An 18,835-nucleotide genomic window follows, 5' to 3' on the forward strand; every position below is an offset into this window, starting at 1 on the left:
CTCAGAATAGCCAGTGTTTGACTATTATTACATTAATGTGTTATTTACACCTAACCACTGTTTTGTTTGTTTTGTTTTGTTTTGTTTTGTTTATTACCTTAGAGGGCAGTAAAATCACAAATGTGTCCTAGTATTAATTTGCACATGTGTGGTGATACTCAACTTGAATTAAATAAATGTTTTGGTTTGTAAAACAGATGTGCAAATGTGCACTAAATAAGTAACTCCAAAATAAAACCAAATAACTAATAATAAATAAAGAAATAAAAAAGATTTCTAGATCTAGAGAATATATTAAAATGTTTTGGGTTTTTCTTTTTTTAACTACACACTAGCTGCTTAGTTCACTTATGCCTTGGGCCGGCTCTGATTAAAGGTAGCAACTCCCCATGTAACAGTCAGAAAAAATTGTATGGTATATTGTAACTCTGTTCAATGTGCTGCTGCCTGTCTTGGCCAAGACCCTCTTGTAAAATTAGATTGTTTTTTTTTTTTATCTGAATGAGATTTCGGGTTAAATAATAGTTATTAGTTAGTGTTCTAACATTATATGTATGCTTTACAGTCTAGGGTTTCAATATGGTCAGTGAACACAATCACAGAGTTAAATTTACAGCTGGGAGGGTGGAACCTGAGAGACATAAAATCAACAAAATACAGGTTCTTACTGTTTGGAAATACATAAAGAGTGCACTTAAGAATGTGCACTCTTTATGTGACTGTAAGACGTCATCAGCAAATCATGACTTACCCCTTCTCTGAAATTCTGTTTGCGCGAATGATGGCCACTAGAGGGTGTCATTTATATATGTGCCTTTGTCAGCTTGGACTGGCTCGAGTGGCCCTGCAACCCTCATGTGGTGGATAAAGAGGTAGACAGTGAATGAATGAATGAACATATGTTGGCAAGCAGAGTGTGTACTGTGTGATTTATGAGCTGTATTGTTCAAATAGTGGAGCATTATTGTCCATGAATTCTGTTTACTCAGTGCAGTCTCACTTTTAAGAGGTGTGTCCTCTAAAAAATGTTGATTTTTTTCCCAGTGTTCCCTCGTAGCTGTGACTCAATTCTGCCCTTGTAATTATCAACCAAGTTGAAACTTTAGACTGTAACCACCTTAAGGAAGTCTTTCTCTTCAGTAAACAACAAACGTGGAATACCAGTACTTTGTACTGGTGAACTGAGATTAGCTTTTTGTTTTGTTTTGATGGGGTCAATTGGCAGTTGGAGCAGACATTTCAGTGTTCCTGTACTGAAAGGTGTATATTGTATTATGTCAAAATATGTTAATGTCTCAAATAATAATATTTATTGTGATACCTGTTATGCTATTCTTGTTTTTGTCTGATTGTATTGCTTATCCACTTCCTTGTATTTATATTTAGTATATTATTTCCTTGTATTTATATTTGTTATATCATTTCTTATTTTATGTCTGAATCTATTCCTGTTTTCTCGTAGTGACAAGTACATTTCCCCTGTGTTGGATCGACTTCCACTTTTCACCCACTGACTACATTTCCCATGAAGCTTTGCGGTGTCACTTGACTTTGTGATGTTTTTTTCATATCGTGTGTCAACAAATCCGCGTTGTCCTGAGTAAACCAGTTAAAACCAGTAACGCACTTGTCTACTTACAAACTTGATGTCTTCGACGTAAAGAAGGAAACACAACCTCTCGGGTAAGTTTATATTTGGATAATCTTATTTAAAAAAAAAACATATTTTGCATATATGCATTTTCTCTTGATCGTTAAATCGCCGAAACAACATCCATGTCTTCATCGTTATTGCACGGTTAAGGCTGTAGGAGCATGATGCAATGTTTTGCTTTTTAAATGGTCACTGTCTGGATAAATCGAGTTTTAAAAGTTTCCACCACTGTTTTGTTTGCTTTCTTTTCTCTTCGCGGTTTCCTGTCTGTCAGTGAACACAGCAAAGCAAATGTAGTTCGTACAGAAAAAAGCAGAACATCTTACAAACGCTGGTTACTACGTATAGATTTCACCCAGCTGGCTGCTTTTTAACATTTAATCGCCAAGTTTGACTGTCTGGAATGACTATTGCATAGATATATTATATCTGTGACGGCATTTGGACATTACGGTTAGTATGAATTGATATCTGTGACGTCTTACTAGTCGAAACTAGTTTCAGAAATCTGCAATTCACCTTTTACTGGTCAAAATGACGTCAAAGATGTCCCTTATTCGGTTTATTCAGAATGACGTTACACATGAATGGCAAAAGTGACGTCATAAAAACTGAATTGCAGGTATCTGTAACTATAATTGTGACTAGTAAGAATGATATTGCAGATATCGGTGTCTAAAACGGCTACAAACGTCATTTGTCTCCTCTTGATTATACTACATTATTATACATATTATAGATTACACCTATTTGTAAAAATATACATAGTTTTATGTGTGTATTATAGATTTTTTCCCCAGATGTATTTCATCTGCCGGGGCTCTACACAGATACTTTATAGGATAATGTGACCTGAAAAGGTGACATAACAAAAGATGGATTGCTCAATTACTCTAATTATTGGGAAAGTGTGTTTGGTGAGAATGCCTGCCAGAAATTTGGAGTCTGTTTTATGAGGAAGTCATATTTGTTTTTTTTATTTCATTTACCCCTGAGAACCCTTTTTACCCTATGCATTTGTGCTGTTATCATACAGTGCTGATCATAGGATCAATATTAATCAGTAAGAGTCTAAAACGGGGTTTGGCAGTATTGTGAAATTCCTGCTTTCAAGATCCATAACAGATGCATGTCTGAAAACTGGTGCCAGTGTTGTTCAACTAAGAGACTGCCTGGACACATCTTGTTGTTAAGTTTCTGATTTGCACAGCGACTTGTAAAACCTCCAAAAAATGATTTGTTCCTGTCTGACACTTGTGTTGCATCAGGTCGTTAACATCAGTCATGGCTCCCGCTGTCAACAACAAACTGACGGGTCTTGTTGCAGCTACATTCACTCCGTTCACCACACAAGGGTAAGCAGTCTCTCACAAATCACTTCCCCTTTGTCTGTCTTCACTGACTGGTGTATTTGGTGTCATACATTTGCGCTGTGGAAAGTGTGGAATGAGTGTGGAGATATCTGCAAACTTTGGTCGCTTGCACTCCACTTAGATCTGGAGTACTGTAGCATATTTGGTATTCTTTTTGCCAAATGTGTGGCCCCATTGTTTTTACATTTTCCCAAAACAGTGAAATCAACCTATCAGAGATTGGACCTTATATTGACTACTTGAAAGAGAAGCAAGGTGTAAATAGCATATTTGGTAAGTTTACATGTGGATTTTTCTTTTCATGTGTGTCATTGTCTATGCTTCCTTTTGAATCACTGATTTTATATGTTGCTTTGTAGTTACACGTTACGTATTGCCTGTATTTTAACCGTATTAAAATAAATAAATACTAAGGTTTTAGTGTCGGGTTGTCAGCTTATACAGGTTTATAAATTCCAAATCTTACTCCGTTAGTTTTTAACTTTTGGATTACATAAACTCAGTAAAAACAAAGCTTTTTTAAATAATAAAATAATCTGTCAAATCATCTCATGTAAAAAAACTTAAGACATGAACTCCAGTTCTGTTTTCCTTTAGGAGAGAAAAGAGACATAGTTGATTCAGCAGAATAATGTGTTTGACATGGTGTATCATACAAATGCATAGTTTATTTTTTAAGAAATGGCCATTAAATCTGTATATATAACATATAATAAAAACGATTACTACACAATAATAAATAGTCAAAAAGCAGAAATAGTAGTTGCGTATTCGAATGCACATCAGAACTATATTGGCTCTCTATCAGTCACTGTAAAGCACCAATACTTAATGGTATTCACCATAGTGTAAGTGTGCTACCACAGGGTAATTGAGTAATAAAATACTTAATATGCTGTTAAGTGTTGAAGTGTCATATTGTGTTGAAACACAGTGACTTCCTCATGTATCATGTTTTTTTGATTGTTGAAAACCATGTGAAGGTTTAATTATATGACAAAAACAATTTTAAAATTCTTGTATTTGAATAACTTCTAGATGTTTGACATTTTCCTTTAAAGGCAACCAAAGCAAGTAATGATCAAAATCTTGAAAATAAATAATCAGGCGTAAATTTAGGTTGGTTGAATTAAACTTTGTTAAATGTCATTTATTAGCACTATAATACAGTACAAACAAAATCAAGCACTTAATAACATTTTCACCCCCCAGAAGTTGAATACACAGAACCCACAGCTGTGTTTTTGTAGGTGTGCACTGTTACGCTTCACTTACAGTCTAAAGTAACACACCTGTCGACAAACAACATTTCACTGTTGGCTCAGTTGCCAATATAGTGCACCAAATAACTGCCTAAATTAAAGTCATAGCAAAGTTAGTCATAGCAAAGCTGTACAGTTTGTTCTTCTCCTTATTTAATCAAGGCTAATCAGTGTGTAATGATCGCCGACTGTTTCACACCGTCTTGTGCTCATACTTCCGTCAATGTGTGACCTTACACAGCAGAGGATGTTTGTGCCTCTATTGGTCTTTTTTATCTCACTGTTGCTGTCTACGTAACTGCTCTTTGCCCTTGATATTGTTTTGTCCTGGTTAATATTGCACACTCAGCCTTCCTGGTGGTGGATCCCTCTATGAATGGGCCCCACCGGAGGTTTCATCCAACCTTGCCAAAAAAGGTTTGATGCTGCCAGGTAGGTTAATCCTGGATATGTAGGTTCGGCAATCATCTTTTTATTTTGATATAAATTAGATGCTTTGGCTTCTTCTCTTGTTCTTGTTCTTTTTTTTACATACTACTTTTGCATGTGCTGAATTTAAAGAGATTGATACAAGTCAGCACAAATAAGATATTCATTTTGCTTCATGTTCTTGTCAAGTGGAACATAGCTATGTAAATAAGACAAGACTTTACCTGTTTATAGTGAATGGCACCACCGGAGAGAGCATGTCTCTCAGTGTTGCAGAGAGGAGGGACCTGGCAGAGGAATGGTGTCGGAAAGCTAAGGGAAAGTAAGTCATCATTATATGGAAATATTTCCACATCCTCTAAAACAGTGCCAGTGTAGCTCAACATGCATTTCTTTTGTCTGCATGTTTCCACAGAATGGATCAAGTGATCGTGCATGTCGGTTGCATGAGTCTGAAAGACTCCCAAGAACTGGTGAGTTGTTGTTTTCTGATCTTTAAGAGCACATGAGGACCAAAATGGGCAGCTTCCCCAAAATAAATTACTAGGTTTAAACCAAGCTTTTTCTGTAAACCTGGCTCATTTTCAGGAAATCCTGTTAAGTATTTTATATCCCTTCAGATTTCCCTGGCCCCATGTTGGCTAGTCTTGTGATAATAATTAGAGTGGTATCAAAAGTTTGTCTGACCAGAAAGACAATCAGTGTGTTTACTCAAACTAGTGCAGTGCCCGTGCAAAATCTTTTTTTCTCTGCACCATGTTCATGTCCAGGCTCGTCATGCAGCACAGATCGGGGCTGATGGGATAGCAGTCATCTCCCCCTCTTTCTTCAAGCCCAGCACTGCAGGTACATGATGTGGGACAAGTGGAAATATGTTCATGCTTTTTTGCTGAAAGGTCACGCTCACTGAAAACATGTGACGCTGTTACAACCCTAACTCGTTGGGGAAGGGGAAATAACCACATGGGATTGGTTTAGCAAAAATGTGTTTGTTTTATTAATACGGAGGGTAAAGTTATCATAAATCAATCACAATAAACCAAGGGAGGAGGCGGCTATTCCCAAAATCAAAATACCAAAAACACATCAAAATCAAAACACCAAACTGGGAATAGCACCCCTAAGTCCGATGTAACAGGGACAGGGTTTAGTACTAAACTAAACACAGGCTCAGGGCCGTCAACTTAGAACACACACACTTAAAACCAAAAGGAATATTTTAACTCAAAATCTGGCGCGCAGGCCGAGCCAAAGTGGCTAACAAACAAACTAGTATTCACAATAGTCAAAACTCACAAATATCAAAGTGAATACTCAAGAGCAGCTACAAAAACAGAGCGACAAAGGGGTCAACTGTTCACATGAAAGCACAGTGATGGTAAACGAGCTGAGGCAGGATTGGTTAGGTGAAGCTGGAGCCGAGTGACCCAATCACAGTGCAGGAGAACAGGCAGGCCGAGGCAGGCAGGTGAATTGGTGGAGGAAGACCAGGCAGGAACCAGGGCCACCAATCAGGAGCAAGGGCTGGTACCTGTCTTCTGCATACTAACACATGACAAACACTGGTGGCAGAGCGTCACAGCCAAGGACCGTGACAGACGCCAAACACCCACTTTCTGGTTATTCATCAGAACTGTACTCCAGATGTTCTCAAAGAAGAGTTGAAAACCTGGATTAAGTTATTAAAAGTATCCTGATGATGTATAGCTGTATGTTGTAAGAGTGGTGCAGCTCCTTAAAGAGCAGCAGTGTGTGGGATGAGTCAGAGTGACTTGTGTGTACAAGTGTGTGTGAGAGAGGCGTCTGACCAGAAAACGGTTTGAGTTAACAGTAAAAATTGGCATTGATGTGATCTGCCCTGAGCTGTTGGACCGAAACAAATGCAGATGTCCAAGTGTTCATCCTCCTATCAGTCTAAGTATCCAGCTCCATCTTCAGCCCTTGAGTAACCTGTGCTCTTCAACTATGGTCTGGAAGCTGAAGCAAGAACGCTTAGCATCTATATTAGGGATATGCAAATTAATTGGCTGAGTATTGGTATTAATAGCAATCAGAAGAGCGACAGGACTGGCTAAAATGATCACAACTCCTCTTTTACTTTTTTGTGCGAAGAAATAAATTCACCAGTCATTGGCTCTGACTCCACAATAATGCTTCAACGTAACCATGCAGTAATAGGCATTTTAATTCTTTAACAAAAAGATTTTTGGAGTTTTATTGAAGTCCATGAAGCACTCCTACCCATGTGTTTTTAAAATGTGAACGGTGCATTTTTCTAATCCATTTTTTTTCTTCTCACTCCGCTTCAGACGCACTGAGAACATTCCTCCATGAAGTGTCTTCCGTCGCTCCAAACTTGCCTTTCTTTTATTACCATATTCCATCAGTCACCGGTGTTAACAGTAAGTGCGTATGATGACTCACGTTTGCATAAATATTTTTACTGCGGGCAGACTGAAAGTGACTCGCTCTTTCTTTTTCGTCAGTTCTGGCGAGGGACATTTTGGAAGATGTGTGGGAGCTCATTCCCTCTTTTAAAGGAGTGAAGTTCTCAGGCAGTGACCTCATGGATTTTGGCCAGTGTGTCAGCTACTGTCAAACACACTGGTCAGTCCTCTACGGAGTGGACGAGGTCAGCCTTCTCTTCTAATTCATCTGCTTTGTGTTTTATTTAGTAATATTGTGTTTTGTGACTCATCATCAACATGCGACACGTGATCTATTTTACATTTTTCCACAGCAACTGCTCGCGGCCCTGGTGATGGGAGCCGACGGCGCAGTTGGCAGGTCAGTACATAATCTTTTATATGTAGCGTTGTAGGAGTTAAGACTGGCTTTGACACCACTTGGTCTCCACACAATCTCTGATGCACTTAAAATCAAGGCTGGTTGAGACCGGTTATGCCTAATGTGTTTGAATTATTATTGTGATCGAATGCAAATGCAACTGATAACTTAAGCCAGGGGTCTCTGATATGGTGATATGATAAATAGTTCACAATATAAACATATTTACAATGAAAATAAATAAATATATTGTTTTCTAAAAATAGAAAATATTTTTTCTTAATGTTTTCTTAATTTTTAATTATATATTATTATATATAATAACTCAACTTGCGAGTTTGAGACCTTTGACATAAGTCATTTGTAGTTACAATTTTGTTGACTACGTTTTCATCTACTACACACACCCCTCTCCTTCACATGGAGTAAACTTGTGTTCTTGGAGACATTATGACAATGTCAAACATCTGTCCTCAAGTGATCTGATCACCTGTAGACTACATAAGTCTTAGTGGGTCCTTAGTGGATCCAATCACAACTACATTAAAAGTGTTTTGAGAACACCTCCTTGGTGTAAGCCTTCTGACCCACTGCATTTTGACAGGATTATCATACATTGATTTATTTTGTCATTAGAACAATATTAATACTGATTGTCACATGATTTTCTTTTTCTAATTGTTAAAATGATGCCATACTTGGTACTATTAGGCAATCTCAGAAATATGCCAGTGATTCTGGGCCCCACACATTATCGAGCACATGCTCTACTTTAACCCGGGCTTTGTTTGTCATGCTGTTGTGTGATGTTCTGTAGTTAACATGAACATCTTTGTCCACAGCACATACAATTATTTGGGATGTCATGCTAGTGAGCTCATGTCAGCGTTTGAGAAAGGCAATATTGTCCAGGCCAGAACGATACAGGTACTTGTGATCCCGTTCACAACTTCTCTTTGATTGTGAAGTTTTTTTGACATCTTTGTCTCTCCCCCTGAGCAGTTCAAGATGCAAGAGCTTCTCAGTTATGCCAAGAAACTTGGTGAGTGTTGTCTGTGGCACCATTTCATATAATATATATGATAAATAAATGCTCTTGTTCTATAGAGGTAATTCTCTCCCTTGGTTTTGTTGGACAGGCTTTGACCTTGGAGTGAACAAGCAGCTCATGAACGAGTTGTCAGGTCTGTGTCTGGGTCCCCCTCGACTCCCTGTGATGCAATGTCCTATGAGTGAAGCTCTGACCATCGCTAAGAAATACCGAAGCCTTTTTACTGAATGCTGATTTGGTCAAACCAGATTGATTTAACTCCATAGTCCATTCCCCAATCTCCTGAGCAGATACATTCTGTTCTGCAAAGCACTTTGTAACTGTGTTTTGAAAAGTTGCTGTATCAACAAATGTTATTGTACAAAAATGTTCTTTTTTCAATTATTTTTGTTCTTAAAATTACATTACATTACATGTCATTTAGCAGACGCTTTTATCCAAAGCGACTTACAATTGAATTAAGTACAATGAGCCAGGGGTGGAATCGAACTTGCGACCATTGCGACTATGATGTATTTCGCACACAGGGTACCAGTCCTAACCACTGAGCCACTCCATGGCATATATGTCCTCGACGGCATATAGAAACCTTAACTATTGCTATAAAAACATTCATGTGGCAGGTTTCACATGCACATTTTTACTTGCTTAAATATACTACAATGTTTGTTTATTTTTCACGTACATCCTCTATCGATCTTTTTAAATCAACAACATTGTTCATCATTTTGTCAGAGGTGAACGTTCGTTAAAACTCCATAACATGGTTAAGTTCAGAGAATCTTGAATTGCCACACATCAGCAGTATTATTATCATGTACTGTTTAAGATTATTGTTGAATGTCATTTTGGGAATTGAAGCACACGTAGCCTTTATTTTGAAGTGACATGTACGTTCACTTCTGCATTATTTCTTTGATTCAGATTTGTAAAATGTTTGTAATAAAACCTTTTACTTAAGGTTTACTTTTTTTTTACTTTTACTTTAGCTGACACCATCACAGGCAGAAAGAGCATTACTACAGTAGTCACTATAATATAATCAAGTAAAGTAGTAATAAAATACCTGTAAATGGTAACCTGTAAAAGGTTCTTTTTTGTTATGAAATGTTGGTCTCTAAAGGGAAATATTTTGTTTAGGGAAGATTCTTTGCTTCGTATTGTAATATGTAATTCTGATAAATGCAAGTTTGTTAGCTTACTCTGGAGAGTGTAAAAATCAAGAGGCCAGTATAAGACCCACACAATCATGCAGTGGTGTATGTCAGTGTCTACATTTTCCTTTTGCTTAAGATTGATGATGAAATACCCTTTGATCTGAAGTTCAATAGATATACTACCGTATATTCTTCATCGATTCTTCATAGATTATTTATAGTAACAGATATGTTGAGTCTTTTTCATGTGAAAGGAAGAATCTACTCTGTTCTGGTGAATGAAACACTAACATCTTGTTTGTTTTTGTCAATTTATGTATGCGCCCTATTACAAATTTAAGCATCAATGGCTTGGTTATTAAAATGAGTGACCAATAAGTAAAAAATGGACTTAACTGTGATTTTTTTTTGTCGCAACTGAAGTTGACTTTTAAGCCAGCCCTTTTTGAATCTCACATTTACTCCTGTCGTTTGAAATAACCTCAATGGGTAAAAAGTACAGTTCAATTTATTGCTTCACTCCTTACGAGAAAGCAGTTCATTAACAGACACATGCATGTAAATAGGGGGTCTGAACCCCCACACTGTGCATTCAGCAGCTGTGACTGCCATATATTTCAATGTTCTCTTCTCATATTAGTGTTAATAACAAACAGTGTTCAGGTATGCAAAGCGTTCGTACATGTACTTTCTGTTTTGCCCTGAGGGTTACCTCTCAGTGACAATAATATTACCTATTTTTATCTCCCACATCTAATTTCCAGTGTGTGCAGTGGCTGTTTTGAGCAACACTATTTCTGATCCAGTATCCCAGCATGAACTGCAGCTACAGTGCTCTCCAACAGGAACAGTGTTGGGTTTACTGCATAAGGATCACAAAATACTAGGACATAACAGACCAAATCAAGATTAGCAATCAAGTAAAAAATAAGTCATGAAGCTGTGACAGTTTACTTTCAGCTACATTTGAGTATTTTAATTATATATGTTAAAATATATAATTTTTTTGTATATTTGTATGAATAATCCTTGTGCAGTTTTACTTAAATTGGATTTTCAGAGCAGCACTTGTAATGTATACAGCATTGGTGTAATCTGATGTAACTGTAATGTTAGAACACATGCACTATGAATGATCTGAAATGTGATCTTCCTTTTCAGGAAAAACCTCCAACATGGCTCTTCACTTTTAATTATATTCAGAGTTTAGTGAATAATATTAGACAGAACAATTCATTAAATAGTGATTCTATGGCGCCATTACTGTGGGGACAATAGTTAGACAATAAGGGTGCTTAAAGGAAATACTTTGTCAATGTTGTGGAGGATTATTGTAACCACACCAGTGCTGCCCCCTGCTGTCTGGGTGTGAACGGTGCTGCCCACAATGCTTATCGACTAAATAAATACAAATTAACAAACTGGCCTATCTTGACGTGTGGTTTCGCCACGATGTAAACAACACGTAAGAAGTGGTTGTGCAAGAATAAAGGTGGTGTGTATTCAGTCATGACATTGGACCTCTAAACTGTAACACACCCCTCCCTGACTGAGACTATATGACTGTATTTGTATGTAATGTACTGAGTCAACCGGATATGTAAGACATATTTTAAGACCAGGGTGTTAAACAAGAAGTAAATAAATTGAAGTACTGGATTCACTGACTTTTCATTGGAAACATGAAAAATAAACTACAGAAGGTTATTTCTTCCTTAGTATAACCTGCATCCCCAGAAAATGTAATCCCAATATGTCCTTTAATTTTTGATTTATGCTGCGCACAAACAAATGTTTAATCTATAAATGTCAATATTAGTGACAGTTCTAAAGTACTTTGGGCCCAAGGGGATGTTTTAAATATCTTGCTTTGCCCAAGTCTCCAACACAAGTTTATAAGGTTCAGAAAGACACGGAGCAAAGTATGACATTTATTCACTACATAAAGCACAGAGGGGAAAACCCCCCTCCACCAAGGCTGTTCAGTTTCCCTCAGTGTCATTCTCCCCAACCTCACATTAACATGTTCTCTTTTATTTACTGAAAGTGTATCTTAATCATTACCCCTACCACAACTAAATGCCTCACCATCACTTTTACATAACCCAAACCTAAACCTAACTCTGAGGTAAACCCTAAAACTATGTCTTAACCGAGAAAAGCCATTTAAAGTTAGGAGGACCAGACAAAATGTCCTCACAAGATCAAAGCTCCTCATTAAGAGAAGTGTGGATAGAAATATGTTAGGTTAGGTTGTTAAAAGTTGCTAAAAGTAATAGTGGTTGTAGTAGTAGGCTGTGAGGTCACATTTTTATCCATTCTCTTAATGAGGACCTTTGATCTTATGAGGACATTTGTCTGATTTGCAGGATGCTAGTAGTCAAATATGTCCCCAGCACAACTCAATCAACTTTATTAAATTCAGCGTCAGATAGTTATAGTCACTGCGGATAGTTAGACCGCAGTGACGGAATGTGTTGTAAATATTAACTTGACTTGTTACAGTTAATCAAATATATATTTAAAAATAATTAGTCAATAACAGTTTGACTTGCGAAATACACAAATATATATAAAAAAAAGAGTTCGGCAAAGTCACACGAAATTGTACAGCTCATGTGTGGTTCCGCATGACCAGGGGGACGGAAGGAGTAAGCTGTGACACACAAAGCTCTAGCGTTTCCGGCCAGCTCAGCGCGTCAGCACTGTGGTGTTGTCAGTGTCAGAGTGAACTGTAGAGTCTGTGAAACCCTGGACCTGAACACTTCACCTGTGGCGTTTACCTGGGCGCTGTGAAGACGATGGTTCTGCTAACGATGATCGCTCGGCTGGCCGACGGTCTGCCGCTGGCCGCTTCAATGCAGGAGGACGAGCAGGTTCACATTTTTCACCTTTTCCTCTGCCTCTTGTTTTCTCTGCTGCTGCTGCTGCTGTCACACCAGCCTTCTGTCGTAGACACTTCCAGGTTGTTCAAAGGCTGACAATGAATGACACGTTACCTAACGGCTGACACGTTCACTCCACGGACCACATCGGGGCGAGTTTTCCTCCAGATGTGGGTCCATGAGGACTCGACCTCAGCAGTTGATGACGTCTACATAAATGGCAATATTCCGATTCCATTCACACTAACCCGATTAAGACTATAGTCCGAACAAGAAACTGCTATGTAAACAGCATTTCTTCAACCCGAATTGGTTATACTTGGAATATCAAACACATCAGTGTATTGAATGATATGGCATTATCTGTAGCAACTCATGTCTTACTGAACGGTCATATTCAGGGTAAGAAATAAAACAGATTAAGACATGAATCATAATCAGACTATGCTTTGTAAAATGTAAACAGGAATGGAATATTATATGAGCAACTCATCTAATTATCTTAATCTGAACAATGCCCTAGAATGACGTCAGTAGTCACATTGTTGGTGTCCAGGTAAACATTATAATGAAAAAGGTCACATTAGTTACAATAGACTAAACTCTGTAACATAACAGGAAAAACAGGAATATTCTGTTGCAACCCATTTAAGCGTCATAATCTGAAAGATGTATTCAGATTATTGGTGTCCATGCAAACATAGTTACGGGCAGCAATATTATGATATTAACCAGATCAAGACATATAAACAGCATTTTCTAATTACCCTGACCTGAAGAAGCTCATATTCAATAATCAGATAATAATCAGATTAAAGTTTGAAGTTTTCAGTGTATATAATATTCAGTTAATGTATGTAAAAGTAGATGCAATCTATATGCAATTCTATATGTTAATGGGAGTATGAATGGAATGTTGTATTTGCTACTCATGTATATGAACGTTTTATTCAGAAGGAGGTCATCAGTCTTAATATTGATGTCCATGTAAATATAGTTATGGACAACAATATTCTGATATTAACCAGATTAAGACAATAGTCCTAATCTGGTTGCCTGTTGTCTACATTCCTGAGGACAATCACTCTCAGTATCTCAGAATGAGCTAATCTACTTCAGCATCACTGTTCCCACCACAGTTGGACTGTCACATTTGTACAGGAGCCCTGATTGGACAAACCAAGACTGGCTCTACAGTCGGCCTCTTACATTTTGACTTTACTTAAACACCTCAACACAAGATGCCACTGAATTCTTCACAATTGTCCTTTCAAAGTAAAATATTTTATGTTTTTAAAAGCAATTTGTTTTTACCATTTAAGGACTTGAAAGTGAAGGTTTTACTGGAGGGCACAGATAAGGAAAAAAAGGAAAATGTTCACATCGATCATGTCATTTGTAAATGATGATATTGCTTAATTGACCTTTCCTGACATGTGTTGAGCATGATTTATCAGGAGTCTAACATTTCTCCTTCACTCTCTTGTTTGCTTTCACAAAGGGAAGTGAAAAGGTTTGTTGTGTGTCTGCTCTGTGCTTCAACTTCGTCCCTGTTTCTGTGATGCTACAGTAACAAATCCGCTAATTCAGCATTTAAACAATGACGAGCGTCCTCTGGAATGTAAACAGTCTATAATACGGAGCTGGAGCAGGTGTTTGTTGCATCCAGTCTCTAGATGTAGCATCACAAAAATAGTGTGATTTGTGTCTGTCTTGTCTGACACTTGAGCAAATCCTCGACACTTTTTTGTAGCTTCTGTTCGTTCTGGTATGAAAAACAAAGTTTATTTTCTCTTCTTTTTGGTATGTGTTTGAGACGATTTGTGCGGTAACTGTTCTTGTTCTTGTTCCCGTTCAGTTGGGTCGAGATCTGCAGCAGTATCAAAGTCAAGCTAAGCAGCTGTTCAGGAAACTCAACGAGCAGAGTCCCACACGCTGCACCTTAGAGGCTGGGTCCATGTCATTTCAGTGAGTATGACACTGGAATAACATCTACACAAACCAGCACTTGTTTTTCAGCAGTGTTTGAATTTCTATTCAAAGTAATTATGTCACAATAAAGTTCAAATGTGGCCAAAGCAACACATCGACACATTTAATCCTAAAAACAACACTCATTTGCAATATTTTCCACAACACATCACAATAACTATATGAATAGTATAATAGTATTATACTGTACGATATAAGGAAAACATGATTTGTGGTCATGCTTTTTTATAGTGTGATGATAATTTATTATAAATATTTAAGCGGTTTCTGTGCTCAGGTCTTGGGACTTCAGACTTGGGATCGCTCCGATACTGGTCAAAATATCGGACAAATAAAAATGTGAAATCCGATACAGTCCAAAAATCATGCCTCACTATGCACAGACTGTAAAAATGTAAATAAAAGTCAGAAAAGGCATTTTAGCTGAGTCATGTTTGGGCGGTTGAACAATATATGTTACACAACTGGAGAATGACTCGGCACAAATGTGTTGTGTACAGCTCCATAGTTATCGGTATTGGACACAGAGAAGTGGTATCGTCCCGTCACTAATGCAGACACTGAAAAAATGAAATACATTATTTCCACTCCAACAATGTGGCTTTATTGAAACGATATTGAAAATCTTAAAGCCCCCTTTCTGCTATTTTAAACTGAAATATATTATCATGTAGTATACATACGTTAAATCCAATGGCAAAGTCTCTCATTGCATTACTATAAGTTTTTGGCCAAACAAAACTCCACTAACAACATATGTATCTCTCACGATATGTATACCATGCTTGTTGATAACACCCTTTCCTTTTTACTTGTTGTTATTCTGTACCTGGGCTTCTGTAAAGTCTCATCTTTTACCTCATACCTCGACCACGTACAGGTCTTAACTCCGTGTGTTCTTCCTGCAGCTATGTTATAGAGAAAGGAGTGTGCTACCTCGTGCTGTGTGAAGCCAGCTTTCCCAAAAAGCTGGCCTTTGCTTACTTAGAAGACTTGCAGGCAGAGTTTCACGAGCAGCATGGGAAAAAGGTCTCCACAGTGTCCCGGCCCTACTCCTTCATTGAGTTTGGTAAGAACAAAGTAGAGTGAGTAAAGATGATGACTTGGATGATGACATTAGAATTACATTCTAATGTTGGTTTTAAACCAGTTTTCATTGTGTTTTAATGTCAACCGCGATATTAACTTCACTCAGGCTTTAATGACTCAGGTCTCGGATAAATCAAATATTTCAAGACTGCTCAGGTTTCCTTCGATTGTATTTACGTTTGGCGTCTCCTCCTCCACAGACACCTACATCCAAAAAACCAAGAAGTCCTACATTGACAGTCGAGCGCGAAGGAATCTAGGCAGCATTAACACAGAGCTGCAGGACGTACAGAGGATCATGGTGGCGAACATCGAGGAGGTGCTGCAGAGAGGAGAGGCTCTCTCTGGTGAGTTCCCTGATCCCGTCTCTGCAATTTAAACTGTCCGTATGTTTCTGGTGTAGACTTTGTTCTTATCTGTATTTCTCCTTTCCACCTTTTCTAACTCTCCTCTTTCCTCGTGGTCCCTCTCACCTCCGGTGTCCTCCTCCCCGCAGCGCTCGACTCCAAGGCCACCAACTTGTCCACCATGTCGAAGAAGTACAGGAGCGACGCCAAGTATCTGAATACCCGCTCCACTTACGCCAAGCTGGCAGCAGGCGGTGTCTTTTTCATCATGCTCATCGTCTATGTACGCTTTTGGTGGCTCTGAGAGAGAGAGAGGGAGAGGGAGAGAGAGGGAGAACATGAAGAAGAGGAAGAAGTGGAAAATGAGACGCTAAGAAAAACAAAAAGAAAAATAATAAGACTTTACCGCACATCTCGTCGTCCACTCAGTTCTCACATGTCCATGGATATGTGATCTCACAATACATTGTTTTATTATTAACATATTAATGGCTTTGTATTAAAGAAAGCGATTAGCAAGTGTAGAGGAAAAATGTTAACGCGAGTTTCCAAAGCTGTTCTGCACCAAGATGAAACCCTGCCTTACTGCCTAATCATACACAGAAGAGGGAAAAAAGAAAGACTTTTAGCACATCATGTATGACATCACAATCCTAAAGATATCTTTACGGGCTTTTAATGTGTAGTATGTGGTGCGGTGAGAAAAAAAACAAAAAAGTACATTAAAAATAATCCATTAATAATAATCTTCTTGGAAATGCTGTGCTGAAGCCTTTAAAATGCTCTTTCACCTTTCACCTGCGTCTATAAGGGTTAAGGACTAAACAAAAATAATGGCAAGGAAAGAAGAAAGAGGCTGTTTGTCTTTCTTGTTTATTTTGAGTTGAGTAGCAGGAGAGGGACACTTAATTTCACCTTAAATTAGCCTCCTTTAAGGATTAAATAGCAGTAAATGATGGGTTTAATGTGTGTGTCACAGGGACTCAGAAAAAGATGAAATGCTTTTGACAAAGGAAAAGGAAAATAGAAATTTTGCTCTTAAAAAGTTCGGTTTTAAAAAATTGAAACATAAAATAGAATAGAGTCCCTCTCCCTCTTCCAATCCCGCTCATTGATCCCTAAACCTGACCTGAAGTGTGTTTCCTCACACCCTTTATGTTCTTTTGACCCACAACGTTTGTGGACCAGCACCTTTATGTAACCACACATTTAAATAAAAACAGATATACTGTCAGGTCCTTTTCATTTTGTAGAAAGTTTATTCAGTTTTTTTTTTTCATGTTTACTCTTGGTTTTGAAGTGGATTCAGGCTGAGAGTCACCGCTGCTCTCAGCTTTTACTGTCATGTCTGTCATTGATGAATAAAATCATTTGTTAGAGGACTTGGGAGTTGTTTTTTTCTGGTGCTCATAAACTGAAGATGCAACTTGAGATGTTTGCAATATAAAGCTTTCATTGTTTTGTTTTGTTTTGCCATCTAAAGAAAATAAAGGGAACCTCTAATCATGACTGTCTATGATTTATAATCCAGCCCTCAAAAGATTGGTCATCGACACTATCAGTACACTATACTATAATTAATATGGTTACGATCCTCTTCACTGGCCCCTGCAGAACAGAGTTATACCACTATAGTGTTGTTGCAACTAGTGGTTATTTTCATCAATATAAGACATTCTTGAAAAAGTTTGATCATTGTTTTCCAAAATAACAATTGTCCTAAACTGTCTTCTTTTGTCGACAAAAAAGTGATAATTCTGACTTCAATCTCAGAATTTTGAGGGGAAAAAAGCCCAGAAATCTGACTTTAGTTTCAGAAGTCAGGCTGTTTTCCAAACGTTTTTTTGTAATACATTTGGCCTTAATCCTCGTTTCATCCAAATGACTAGTGCGTGGTACCGATATTGACCAGCAGGTGGAGCGCTTTGCTCTCTGTTGCAGTAAAGCAGTTGATAAGTGAGTCAGAGTGAACATGTTCACTGAGTGATCATCACAATTATCATCATTCACAAACCAGGTCACTTCAATACTGAGCAACAGCTTTATATTAGTTTTTAATCATGTTCACCAGCTGTGGCTCAATTCACGTTACTTTTGTCATTTTCTATTTTAGTAAAAATAGAATTTTAGGCCCCCTTATTACCTTATGACCTTAATAACCAGGTGTGTTCGCAGCACGTGTTGGTGGGGGTCCCCCTCGTGGCCCCCTGGGGCAGGCGCTTAGTTCTCATATGCCTTGGGTCTGTTGGTGACGGTGACGTAGTGTTTGTTGAGCTCATTAGAAAAAGAAAACATTTTTGCTGACGCAGGTTTCTGACATATTCAGTAAACGTAAGAGCTGCAGGCATTGTGAGCACAAAGAAGAACGGTAGTCTGATACTTGAAGCTGAGGCAGAACAGGAAATGTCAGAGAAGGAAAAAAGAAACCAGTCAGACGCAGCAGAGTGGCATGTCAGAGACAAACCACAGGGCACAGTGTAACCTTTTCACCTCTGAAGGGAAGTGGGTACTCAGGAGTGTGGTGTGAGTTGTTATCGATATTTCTTTACCTATCACGCAGAAAATGTTTTTTCTTGTTTTCCCGTCTCTGTTGTTTGTCACTTTGTGTCACGTAATATTTGCAGTGGTGAAGCGTCTGTTTGCGTCTGAGAGGCGATCTCTCGTGAACGTCTGCACGACCAGTCTATTTAAATCCAGCGGCCTCTTGTCAACATGCATCTGATTATCATTTCTGCTCAAAGCAACAAGCAAACATTAAGAGATTAAAACGAGAAATAATTACATGCTGATGAGGAAATTGCACGCTCAT

At 38.1% G+C, this 18,835-nt stretch overlaps 2 protein-coding genes across 5 annotated transcripts; both read left to right on the plus strand.

Annotated features, from left to right (window-relative positions):
- Positions 1–1,465: 1,465 nt before the first annotated feature.
- On the plus strand, positions 1,466–10,099 carry npl (N-acetylneuraminate pyruvate lyase (dihydrodipicolinate synthase)). Of its 3 annotated transcripts, XM_044044234.1 has the most exons (12): positions 1,466–1,683; positions 2,923–3,009; positions 3,227–3,300; positions 4,953–5,040; positions 5,134–5,191; positions 5,489–5,564; positions 7,028–7,120; positions 7,205–7,350; positions 7,459–7,505; positions 8,348–8,432; positions 8,508–8,547; positions 8,645–10,099. In XM_044044234.1, exons 2-12 carry the CDS (start codon positions 2,939–2,941, stop codon positions 8,788–8,790), a joined length of 924 nt encoding a protein of 307 aa, XP_043900169.1. In that variant the 5' UTR covers positions 1,466–1,683; positions 2,923–2,938; the 3' UTR covers positions 8,791–10,099. The 3 variants fall into 3 exon arrangements, with proteins under 3 accessions (XP_043900169.1, XP_043900171.1, XP_043900170.1); XM_044044236.1 differs by lacking the exons at positions 1,466–1,683; positions 3,227–3,300 and having other exon boundaries at positions 2,945–3,009; XM_044044235.1 differs by lacking the exons at positions 1,466–1,683; positions 2,923–3,009; positions 3,227–3,300 and adding an exon at positions 3,307–4,721.
- Positions 10,100–12,375: 2,276 nt separating this feature from the next.
- Positions 12,376–17,408, plus strand: sec22bb (SEC22 homolog B, vesicle trafficking protein b). 2 transcript variants are annotated; one of them, XM_044044891.1, is made up of 6 exons: positions 12,376–12,589; positions 14,100–14,111; positions 14,457–14,566; positions 15,499–15,659; positions 15,880–16,026; positions 16,176–17,408. In XM_044044891.1, the coding sequence occupies exons 1-6, from the start codon at positions 12,515–12,517 to the stop codon at positions 16,328–16,330; spliced, it is 660 nt and encodes a 219-aa protein (XP_043900826.1). In that variant the 5' UTR covers positions 12,376–12,514; the 3' UTR covers positions 16,331–17,408. The 2 variants fall into 2 exon arrangements, with proteins under 2 accessions (XP_043900826.1, XP_043900827.1); XM_044044892.1 differs by lacking the exon at positions 14,100–14,111 and having other exon boundaries at positions 12,377–12,589.
- Positions 17,409–18,835: the final 1,427 nt, after the last annotated feature.

Source organism: Solea senegalensis, linkage group LG14, assembly GCF_019176455.1.
Source record: "Solea senegalensis isolate Sse05_10M linkage group LG14, IFAPA_SoseM_1, whole genome shotgun sequence".
NCBI lineage: Eukaryota > Metazoa > Chordata > Actinopteri > Pleuronectiformes > Soleidae > Solea > Solea senegalensis.

Bases quoted from the DNA above. Each gene is read 5' to 3' on its own strand.
- npl (XM_044044234.1), top strand. From the start codon at position 2,939: ATGGCTCCCGCTGTCAACAACAAACTGACGGGTCTTGTTGCAGCTACA. The intron at 3,010-3,226 runs GTAAGCAGTCTC...TTCCCAAAACAG, and splicing joins ACTCCGTTCACCACACAAGG to TGAAATCAACCTATCAGAGA. The intron at 8,433-8,507 runs GTACTTGTGATC...CCCCCTGAGCAG, and splicing joins TCCAGGCCAGAACGATACAG to TTCAAGATGCAAGAGCTTCT.
- sec22bb (XM_044044891.1), top strand. From the start codon at position 12,515: ATGGTTCTGCTAACGATGATCGCTCGGCTGGCCGACGGTCTGCCGCTG. The intron at 14,567-15,498 runs GTGAGTATGACA...TTCTTCCTGCAG, and splicing joins GCTGGGTCCATGTCATTTCA to CTATGTTATAGAGAAAGGAG. The intron at 15,660-15,879 runs GTAAGAACAAAG...CCTCCTCCACAG, and splicing joins CTACTCCTTCATTGAGTTTG to ACACCTACATCCAAAAAACC.